The sequence below is a fragment of the Poecilia reticulata genome, linkage group LG2 (genome assembly GCF_000633615.1).
Source record: "Poecilia reticulata strain Guanapo linkage group LG2, Guppy_female_1.0+MT, whole genome shotgun sequence".
NCBI lineage: Eukaryota > Metazoa > Chordata > Actinopteri > Cyprinodontiformes > Poeciliidae > Poecilia > Poecilia reticulata.
Genome location: NC_024332.1, coordinates 15,962,798 through 15,974,916, shown reverse-complemented (window position 1 = coordinate 15,974,916; position 12,119 = coordinate 15,962,798). Strand labels below are relative to the sequence as shown.

Below are 12,119 nucleotides of genomic sequence, written 5' to 3'. Positions count from 1 at the left end.
ATTTTATATATAGGCTGGCAGTTAATATACATAATAACTTTAAATAAAGATTTTCTCATGACTCTTCATCTTACCTGGCCAAAGGAACTGTTTGACTCTCTAACGGCTCTACTGACAACCGCACACAAATGTTGCAAAGAGCAGTGTGTGTGTGTGTGTGTGTGTGTGTGCAAACTGTAGATACAAATTTGTCACATTCCTGACAATTCATCTCACATGGGCACAAACACACATTATTACCATCATGAGTGGCCTCAGGGGTAAACATCCTCCCCTGTTTGGTTGATATCTCCTGGCACACGTTAAAAGATTCCTCCCCAGTCTCGCACCACCCTGTGGTCCTCTGCTGCGCTTTAGGCAGGCGTGATTTGTTGGGTGGAGATGGACAATCAGTCTTTCACACTACAAAGTCCACCAACCGATGACGGGAAGGAATGAATATTGCATTGCACTCATGGTCTCTATGAAGCTGTTTCCCCTCCGTGCATGGCTGACTGTCATTCCCGATGTTCTACAATGTTTGAAGACCTTGTGATGAAGATGACCTTAGTTGTGTCACGTGCTTGACCACAAGTGAAAAGTGCTCAGAAAATAGTTCCTATGCAGTAGCTTTTATTTATCTTTTTAGAGAAATGTGCTTTTTAAAAAATGTTTATTTTGTCAGTGAAAAATAATGTTTTGAAATCATATTTAAAGTGACATGAGCAGAAAAACAAAAACACATAGAAAGCAGATGTGTCTTTGTCGTCTTTCGGTGAAGTTTCTGTACCTGTGTCTAATACCTCCCATCCACTTCTGTTTTCCCAGCTGTCTGCCCAAGGCTTTATTTCATTAAAGATGTTGAGAAAGCTCAATTCCAAACAAGAAATGCATTATACCAAATCAGTGTCGATGAATTGGAAACGCACGCAGAGATGTGCGTTTGTTTGTTCATAAAAGTGTGAAAACCATTGAGAAATTATTGCTGCTTATATTCTCTTCAGTAGTGAGAAATAAAGCAGCTGGTAATTAGCCACATTCCTTTTTTTCATTTCCTTGTTATTAATGATTGTACCTCATGCACACATGTAATGTGTGCTTTGGGGCATATTTTAAAGCAAGACTGTAAATCAAATTAGTGTATTCTCGTAGTCTAATTACATAAAATTAAAACCTATGCAGCTCAAAAGTGCAAGCACAACAAGCTGTTTCTTACACCAGAGAAACCTAAACATAAACCCCTAAAATATCCTAAGCATATCAAATAGAAGCTGATTCTTGCTTAACATGAATTTACTTCATTCTTGTAATGGTAGGAGCTGATTCATAGCTAAGCGAACAAAAACTGCTCTGCTTTATCTTTATCAAGACTCCCTTTCTGCCTGTCACAGAACATGCAGGAGAAGGTAATATGGGCAGCGTACAGAATCCTACAGTACAGGAAAGAGGCTATTAACTGTACAGAAAATACACACAGAGATCGATGCTTAAAATTAGCAATACTAACCATTCTGATAAAGTTACGTGTTCTCATTGCTAATACAAGCTTCTGAATACAGATTAAAAAAAATTCAACTTAAAGGATTTTGTCTGTATTTTGAAGATAAAATTGAAATCCTACTTTACTGCAGAACTGTTCTCTCTCTCTCTCAACAATGTTAACAATAACACTTTAACAATCTAACTCATAACAGCAAAACAGAGCTATTTCTTCTCAAATATTAAATGGGGTACTGGTGAATATTTTGAAATGATCATGTATGCCAAACAACAACAACAACAATTATGTTGTGGTATGATAGACATTGCAAAAATAGACACATGATTATCTAAAGGAGTTGAGGCAAAAACATGCACCACATAGCAGCACGTACGTTGTTAGTGCTCAACATGGCGCTTTATCACCACTTATGGTAGTGTTGAAAATGTCTGCTGAACAAAAAGACAGACAGATAAAAAAAGCTGATATTTAAATTACTTCACATTAATGATTATTGCATTTGTTAACCCTTGTTACTACAGTAAAGCATTTTTAATGGTTTAAAAGAAAATATAGGTTAAGATTTAATAGTAAATTATAAAAGTGTGATGTTAAGAGTTTAAATATGTGTGCAGATTTCAGAGGATTAGGCAAACGACAGCGCATGCTGATGAAGCCTGGTGGTGTCAGCATCATAGCTGTAAACAAAGTCTAGGGTTTCACCATGAGAGATTCCCCAGACTTCATGTTTAAGGAGCACTTTTAAAGGAGAACCTTTAAATGTCTTTGAGTGGCCAAAAGTCAAACCTCTGTCAGCGTGAGAATCTGCAATGTTATTTACAGAATTATTAAACATTAAATACTTTTTTAAAGCACTTTAGAGGGGACAACACAGAAAAGCAAAGAGTTGCAAGTCCTCTAGAGCCTCAGAGCTCGTAGTGTTTCCGTCAAATAAAGACAAATGGCCTGTCAGAGTTGACAGATGCAGGTCAGGCTGCAATCAACACACAAACAGTGACAGATGTTTTTACCTGCGAGGTCTATTGATGTTGCCATTTTAGAATTAGTAAAATGACTGGTCACAGTCGAGCTACCCAACTATACACCTGTCTGTATGCAGACACACGCACACACACATGCACTCACCCACCCACCCACCTACATCCTACACACACCATTACTGGCCACTGTGAGAGTAGTACCGCAGATAGTTTATGTCCCTCAGTATGTTTATGGCACACAGAGTGACATGAACAAAACGTGTTGCCTGGCAACTCATTTACCCTGATTTCACTCATTACTGTGCCACTGAGCACACACATGGACAACGCTGGAGTAAATGTTTGTAACTGGGTGAGGGTGATATAAGAGCTGTTATTAATTTGATGAATTTTGAGGTAAATACAGAAGCAGCAGGTTTAGGGTCACTTTAGSYACAGCTATAACATTACGGGGTGTAACAGTAAATTTATTTGAAACWAAAATTTCCCATGCAGGCCTTTCAACTAGACACAAACACGTTTCACACGTATGCTAAAATTTTATGTGAATAAAAGTTGCGTCATTACAMATTTCTTGATTTTTGTTTTTTGTATCAGACAAATTGAAAAATTATAAACCCGAGTTAGTGCAGGAACTAAAAACCTGAATTGCCTGAGCTTAACCTCTCTTTTTTTTTTTTAGCTAAGTTTCACTATCCACACCCAAGCCTCATCAGTCCTAGACTTTCAGACTTAGGGAGCTGCTTAAATAAAAATGTTAGCCTACAACATGATGCAAGCTAGAAGATTTCAAAAAGCAACACACATATGACATCAGTCAGCCTGGAAATGGTTACASAGTCATTTCTAAGGCTTTGTGACACCAGGAAACCACAGAGAGTCATTTGCCTCAAATGGAGAAAACATGAAACAATAGTGAACCTCCCATTGTGAGTGGCTGGCCAACCAAAATAACTATAAGAGGGTACTGACAAATCAACCAGGAGGTCCAAATAGAACCAAAAACAGCAACTAATGTACAGACCACAGATGAACTATCCCTACCTTACACACAGAACTAAAAGTCACACTTTTAGTTCTGAGGTTCATTTCAGGTAAATCCCAAAGCCACAATCTTTTTTTTTTTTTTTTCAAAAAAGATAGATGAAGTAGTTTTACTGGAAATATTTTTAATGGTTTCCTTTTCATGCAAACAAAAAATAGACAGGATATGGTTATTCAAAGAGTTATGCAAATATATTTACTGAGTTTAGCATCTTGCAACTGACCCCAGTTGAACTCAGCTTACAATGATAAGGCATGACTAAAGTTTGACTAAGTTATTGCAGTAGAGAAATAAAGGCTTTTTTTTCAGCAGCACTCAGGTGKGTCAAAATGTATGCCAATTTATTTGGAACACCAGAGGCGGTTGCCAAGATACTTTTTACAAAACCTATTCTTTGCCCTCTGGAAGATGACCTTGAATTTCAAATTAGAATAAATATTTAACACTTGCCACACAAAAACCTTTTGCAGCTCTTTCCGTTTTTAGATTGCATTTTGTGCCCATTTGTTTTTATTTAACTCGTGGAATATAAATCTATTATTGGGCTGCCCTTCTGCACACTGACAACTACATTTTCTTGGGTGCGTGTGGTAAGAATAGACCTGATGTATTAGTTTGTCACTGATGCTGTTTGTTATAAAGTTATCCCCTTTGAACTCTGACACATTTTCTCACATTACAACCAATTATTTCAATGTATTTTTGGGTTTTATTTTGTTTCTAACTAACAACAAAAAGAGCATAACAGAGAGAAGGGAAAGGATAATATGTTCCCAGCATGGCTTGTGGTAAACTCAAAACACTTTCTCTTAGCTTATGGCCTTCTTCTTCTTGACCAGGTTTGTGACATGCAGTTCTACCTTACAGTTATGAACTACCTTGTGTTGGTCTATCTCACGAAATCTAAAAATAATAAATAAAAAATAAAATTTCTTACAGAGACATTATGTCATGTCTTGATTTTTTTGTTGAGGACACAAATGCAGAGACACAGTGACAGAAGTGTGGTGAATGAACACATTTTACTGAAGTGGAAAAAGCAGGGYGAGGACAACAGGGAGTCTGACATGGAGTAACTGAACCAAGAAGGATTTATAGCAGAGGCTTTGATTATTGGATGCTATACAGGTGATGGAACAAACAGATGGGGAACATCTGTTAAAGTGAGGCGCTGACATAAAAGAGTAACACTAGAAACCCAAAATAACACAGGAGTAAAATGAAACYTAGAATAATCGAATCAAAAGAAACCAAACTAAATTCAACGCCCGACCTATGAAACATAAATATACATTTTGTGGTTGTAATATGACAAAATTGTGGAAAACTTCAAAGTGAATGAGTATGTCAGAGAGGCATTAGAGCTGTTTGTTCAGTGATGTTTCTTTAAGTTATAATGGAGTCATTTTACAAAATGTGTGCAAGTCGGCAAGTTACAGCCCACAGCTAAGCTCTGTTCTGATTAGCTCCTTCTYTCCTGCTTTGGATATTATTATGCTGAGMAGTAAGTCTATCATCTATCGACGTSATWTAGAGGTCAGCCTTGTAAGCCTGACTGCACGTGTGTTTTCACCTCTCTTTGACACGTACACCATAAATAAACAGGTAGTCTGCTGGGCCACCTGTGACACATGTGCACATGATGTTTGCTCAATCTGCACATGGTGGTGACTATAATGTTATCTAAGATGATTTAGTGCATTTGGTTTTCCAAATTATGTTCTTCACACACATGAAACAAGAAGCAGATTTTAGCAGATATACAATTTTTACCACTATGTTAAAGATACTTTTCTGGTTATTAGATGAAATTATAAATCTATCTAATACCCGTATGCAAAGGATAGAAATTAGTGCTTAGAGTTTTATGTTAAAAAGTGGAATGACTGATTTTATTTAACCGAAAGAAGAATGTACCAGCAAATTGTTGATAAAAAGTCTGTGGACGAAATGACAACGATCCCACACAGCCAAGGAAACTCAGATTTCAAAGAAATAAAGTGAAGTTGCTAGAATTATGCTGGTAATCACTTGAACTGGATGACCAGTGTGAGCAGGACTGAACGTGGGTGTGCTCAATACTGATTCCCTGTGTCATTTCACCTTATTACAAATAATTAATAGATCTATTTGTGTTGATTTCWTTGTAAAGAACTTAAGGTGATACTGGCATCTGGTGTAAATCTTTATGTAAGGAAATATATTAGCTAAAGAAAACAGTAATGTACTTGATACTTATTGGAAGCKTACCTGATTTTGATATGAACAGAAATGAGCTAGTAAAGTCAGGCATCAAGCAGCTGGTTACAAATACTGCCTTACAAACCCTGTAATTCGTTTCTGGTAGGCATTTCTTAGAAAATTTGTTACATTTGTTAAACGTTAAATGTTTGCTAAATCCCTGTCCTGTGGGTGGGTGATTACCATCAGAGGTTTATATATAGTGAGTTTCTGCACCCATGATTTAAGCACCTGTAAAATAGGCAATTTTACCGTCACTGCAGCTAATCAGTCGGCTGTGGGAGGGAAATAACATGTCCAAGCAAACTGAAGCCTGTCAGCCAGCTATTAGGGCACACTGACTGTACTCGACAATTATCTGAGCATGTGTCCCTGACGACGTTCAAACTGATTAGCTGCTTCTAGGTTCTGAATGGACATAAACAGAAGACCAATTCCTGGAACTGCCAACATTTTTGTCTGTGATGATTTAGAAAAACCTACTTCTCCACAAAAGATTTGCCCACCGCAGCACTTACTCTGCATTTCATGACACAAACTGCTTTTTTTAAAGTTGAGGACACAGCATCAGGACCCTTGCATTATTATAGGAATCCATGCCTTTTTGCTTTTTTCTTTCTTTGAACACACGCTTTTTTAGTTGATTGGCAACTTTTAGAGCTCAGGCTTTAAATAGGACATAATGTAGCCAAAATTCAACCTCGTCACTCATCACAGAGAATAAACACAAAGCGCTTAGCTTCAAATAGACCTGTATTTGTCACAACAAGCAAAAATGTCAAACAGAAGCYGAACCTGTAAGCACTTCATATGTTGGGGAGGCAGAAATGCCATTTTGAAATGCATTACTTGATGTACTTTCCTGTTTTCTTTTWTTTTWYWTTWSWTTTKTKYYTYKSMWMTRWAWWRWRRARAAARARWWSMSTTCTCCTCTGTGTTTAGCAGCACTTTTCATTTATAAGGCTTGATTCTTTTGTGTTTAATTTATGGAGAGTCTATACTTCAGCCCACACAATTGACCTGCGGTGTTATGAGCATTTGAAATTGTTCACTGGTGAGTCTGCAAAAAAGCTCAGTGGGATTTTTTTCCCTCTTGTTTCTTATAACTTGGAATGAATCATGTGCGAAAAGGTAAAGAAATAAAAGACAACTCTCATTTAACCTGCTCATGAATGAGGCTGGTAACACAGAAATGCACATAACACAACATTTTAAAGCCACAGTAAATTTGCAGATACATTATGGAGATATAAAATGTTTTTAAATTAGAAGATTGTACAAATCCTTGACCTACTGTCATCTTCAGAAATACACCAATCAGAAACACCAATCAAAACCCAAGAGGAAGGTGTTAGAAAATTACTTAGCTTAACCTCAACTCCACAGAWAGATGGTAGAAACTTGGACACAAACATTGGATAAAACAGAATAACGTTTTTGGTTTAAAGAAAAAAATCCACAAAAAGCCCCCAAATCAGTCTTTTTTTATTTTATTTTTTTTTATTAAAAACTGTTTTTGTTGCTTTATCCTTTCATTTTGTATAACAACAGGTGGAATAAAACATGCAACGCTAGAACTTCATTTGAAATTTGGGTCCATGGAAAATGTATATAAAAAACCCCATAAAACTATTAAAAGTTTTAAATGCCAGAAGTTATGTTGCATTTCAAACCTCTCTTGCCAAGTACAAACTTTTTTTTTTTTTTTTTTATCAACGGAAGAAGAACATACTGATGAGAAAAATCTGGCTTCTGTCCAAATCTGGTTTCTATAAAGATGTTGGTGACCAATATAATAAATCTGCTGTTTGACTTTCCTCTGAGTACTTTTAAAACTGGCACCAGCTTATGTTTACGTTGAATTATCATTCGCTAAACCCAACTGCGTCTTTGATGGACAGCTACATTTTATTTTGAGCAAACTCTCGATAAAGTAATCTACAAAGTTTCATCTGCCAAGTAAAAAGAAAGCCTGCAACGACACCAGCACAGCAGCATGAAGTGGAATACACTTGGCAAGTAATTCTCAAAGTGAAGAGCGACATGTTACAATGCCAACGCAAAATTATAAAACAAAAGGATTATTTCCCCATAAAACTGCTACTGCAAATCTATACTATAAAGAACTTCAAATAATTTKTATTTACCTGTTTGAGCTTCTTCAAGTCTTCGTCCAACTCGAGATTGTCCAAGATAACAGCCACAAAAAGACTCAGCAGAATCTAAAATGCAACAAGAGAGATTTCAAACACAGCTGCGGCGTGTGAGCTTCTTACAACATGTTAATGTAATAATTACCATCACAATAAAAAATGACAATGCAGTCTTTGTGCATCTTTTCACTGTACACACTCTGCATTGTACTCGTATTTGCAGCTTGCTCTGTCCTGGAAGACATCCTGTCTGTCTGAAGGGAGTCGTGAGTCATCCTGAGATTTGGTGTGCTGTCTGATGACTCCTTGTATCAGAGGGCCATACACTGAAATGTCAGCRCTTCTTACGCCTGCAAGTCTGATTATCTGTGATTAAATRWGCCACTTGAGTGAACAAAAACAGAGGCTGGCASTAAATGACCGCCGAAAGAAATCCGTGCATTTATTTGACCTTTTTTCCACTGTACARATCTTTGTGAAAGCACTCAAAGTGCTTGAACTTTTTTTTTCATATTTTATCACATTACAGAYAGAAACCGCAATGTATTTTATTGGGATCCTATAACCCAATAAAACACATAAGAKGATGTTAATGCCTACATGCAAAATGCTATGTGTGGCTGAAAGCCATCTAGRTTTTTTGGAGGTTCATAACTTACATCGCAAAGAACATTGGGCAAAAATCTCAGTAGCTAGATGGAGCGGTGAGCAGTGTGAACCCRCTATGTTCTTTGCTTTTTATTTCACAATTATCCTCTACTTTCCAGTGGTGTGTCATATAAATAYCTAATAAAACCCATTGAAGATTGGGTTTGCCATGTACAGTAACAACTGTAAAACTGTCAAAGGGTTTGAATACTTTTCACCGTACTGGCTTTTACTGTTAAGGATATGAGAATATAATCTTCAACAGAATATGGCTGTGCATACAAATGTACTAACAGCAAACATCGGAAAGCTTTATGTTGTTTATTTGACCCAGTATAAGCAGCACAGCGTGTTCCTCACCAGGGTAGCAAACAGATGGTAGAGGATGAAGTAAATGGCTACGACTGGAGCCCACATTGTTCCGACAGCCACCAGAGTCTGGTCCATGACATCTATCCAGCCCTCTTGGGTTAGGATCTGGAACATGGACATGAACGCCTACAGGGATGAAAAAAAAAGCATAATAACAGAAAAAAGCTAAAGGCTAACAAGTGGAAAAGACAACCCAGAAGACAAGAGCAGCAGAGGAAGGGACAGAAAACGAGATACAAGGAGGAAACTGCGCAGACACATCTGACATTTCAAACACGCTTTTTCACTCAAGAGCAAATATTGCGCAGCTGCTGCATGAATTCCCTCCTGACCATCTATCCCCTTCCTCGCAAACAGATGTGAGTCAGGGAGAGCAGGGAGGAAGCGAGGACACGGACATCTTTTCTTGGCTCCAGAGTCTTTTCTTGGCGGAGGTCAGTTTAAGAGTAAAGAACAACCAGCTGTGAGACGGTGGCCCCCTGAAGTCAAATGGCACCCTGTACTTTATCTCTTTTTGTCAGCAGCACCATGCCCTCAACCCTTCCCACCTGCTGCCGTGTCCCAGTAAGTGTCGATAGAGATAAACCCAAAGRYGCTGCCTGCCCATGGGGAAGGCAGTCAGACATCGTTAACTGTGACGTGTCTTTGTGTCTGAATGCACATACGTGTGTGCGTGGAACAGCGGCAGCAGCAGCRAAAAAATAAAATAATAAAAATCTGAGAAGAAAATGATAGAGGGAAGGGTAATACAGCATACAAGTGGCAGCTGTTCACAAGCAGTCTTTCATGTCCCGCTTGCCTAAGATCAGTGAAATGTTGGAAGGGAGAGGGGAAAAAAAAAMARAAAACACAGAAGGTGGAAAGTTGTCACTAATGAGAGAGAAAGATAAGTTTGTGAGCACTTAGAAATCAAAGGCAGTAGCACATCTGTCGACCCATCATGCACCTCATCATCAGCACCCGCAGGCCTGCGAATCGCTTGTTTGAGGTGCCGTTCCAGAAACTCTTGAAATTTTAAACTTTGGTTTAGTGTTTTCATGTGCCCCAATCTCAGAATATTTTAGCATAAACTACGGCGTACTGCAGAGGTGTGTGAAATATTAGTTGACTAATATTAAAGCTAAGCAACTTTATAATTKCAACATGAACAAATGTGAAACTTCTATTTTTACAGGCACAAAGTAGCAAATGTCTTTGTTGGGACGTAGTTCGAGACGCTATAAGGCATATGGCAAATGCTGCAACTGATTTTTTACCAAGATTATACAGACATACAAAATACAAAAAAAATGCAAACATAAAATCACAAAATAAAACTATTTGAACAAAATCAATTCACATATCTACTACATTCATAACTAATTCTTCTTGAAGACACAAAGGTGGGAGTACAATCACATGGGAATGCGTAACTGAAAAAAGATATTACCTAATTCACAASCACATTTTAAACAATSTGAAAAATGCAATTGATTCAGTAAGTCCACTGAAATATATCAGAACAGATGAAACTTTAACGGTTAGTAGAGGAGCACGACGTCTCATGTAATGTGCCACTAAACTAAGTTCTCTAAGAAAAATTATGGATCTACAGAACTCAAACTTCAAGCACAATTAACAAACAAATAGTTCAGTTCAAAATGCCAAGCTTCAAAAGTGTTTTTTTTTTTTATTATTATTGTTGGTCAGTAAGATATATGTGAGGAGTTGCTTACCCTGGGAAAAGTTGTAAAGCGGTCCAGCTCCTCCACGAAACAGAACATTTGCAAACTGATGGCTGACATGACGATGAGGAGGCTGGCCGTGAAGACCACCAGGCTGCCCAGTTTTTTACCTGGACCAAATATCTTGTACACAAAGTCCTCCAGAGCAGGAGAAATTTTTATCAGGCGCACCACACGGAGCACCTAGGGACAAGAACGACAAACACGTCTTATGATTGCTATGTGTTTTTCTGGTTTGTACGGCAAAGTAAGAGAGATCAGAGCTATTTATTTATTTATTTATTTATTTATTTATTTATTTATTCCAAGGTTGTGAATATATAGCAAAGTTGCAAACATAGCAGAGTAATCCGAATTTCAACAGCAGCAGTGTGGTGATTCTGTGCTCTGTCAACAGATTTAGCCTCTCTATAGCTGGTGGGGACAGAAACCCCCAAAAGGTAATGTATCTTTGTCAGGTTTTGATTGGAAATCCAGAGAGCAGCTATTGATCAAAGTCTTCAGAGTGATGCTTCTGGCCAAAGATTTTTCTTTATAATCYAACATTAAACCAGATTAATGACTGTCTTTGATTCCCTGGAAACACAGCCAAAAAAAGAMAACAAAGACAGCCAACTTGTTCAGACGGAAACATAAAGAAAATATACACTRTAAAAGTACTAAGCCCATGCTGACGGATGAAGCAGCAAGACAGATATTCACCTCATATACTAAGAGGCCCGCTTTCTGTCTTACAGATGCTTACTCTGGGACGAGGAACAARGCAGTTTTGGGAATGAGAGGTTGTTACATTCTGTATTTTCTGAAAATGTATATGTCATCATATTTTAGAGCCAAAAACTCTTGCAACTCTTCAACAATAAATACATCAAAATCTGCTTTCCACTGGGTCTCAAAGCAGACGAGTAGCAAGTAAGTTAGTAAGCTAACAGAAACAGTAACACACTACCATATGTGGATGATGGTGTTGCATCCGTCATCCATCAATCTTTTTCACTGCAACATGTAAGTTTATTGGCAACACACACGCACACACACACACGCACACACGCCCACACGCACACACACACTCGTTTGTCTCGCTGTCTTTGCAGAGACTTTCCATTGACTTCCATTCATTTCTACATCTAAACTCCAACCACAACTCAATTCACACCTTGGACCTAAACTTTACCCTGACCCCAAAAACAGCATTTCTTCTTCGTCCCCACAATGTAATATGTGCCAGGAAAATGGTCCCCGCAATGCATCAAATCCAGAACACACACCCACGCACAACAGGCTTCTAGTGGCTTTGATGAACCAGTGATGTCACTCATGCTCTATGACATCACTGATGACTTTGATCCATCTCCCTTTAATCCCAACTCATTTGTGCTACATGTCAGATTGCTCTACAACTCCGAAGAACAATACTGACTTTTACATACGAATAATCTTGACTTTCCAACAACAAGGGTACAAAAAATGTCTGAA

The 12,119-nt window shown here is 37.9% G+C and overlaps 1 protein-coding gene across 5 annotated transcripts in view; it reads right to left on the bottom strand.

Annotated features, from left to right (window-relative positions):
• The window catches only part of LOC103479055 (sodium leak channel non-selective protein-like), a 63,416-nt gene that overhangs the window by 12,025 nt on the left and 39,272 nt on the right, over positions 1-12,119 (bottom strand). For all 5 annotated transcript variants that reach the window (XM_017310795.1, XM_017310797.1, XM_017310798.1 and 2 more), the window contains 3 exons: positions 10,635-10,826; positions 8,908-9,045; positions 7,894-7,968 (listed from right to left, as the gene is read on the bottom strand). In XM_017310795.1, the coding sequence (XP_017166284.1) occupies positions 7,894-7,968; positions 8,908-9,045; positions 10,635-10,826 (405 nt within the window). The remainder of the gene's footprint in view (positions 1-7,893; positions 7,969-8,907; positions 9,046-10,634; positions 10,827-12,119) is intronic.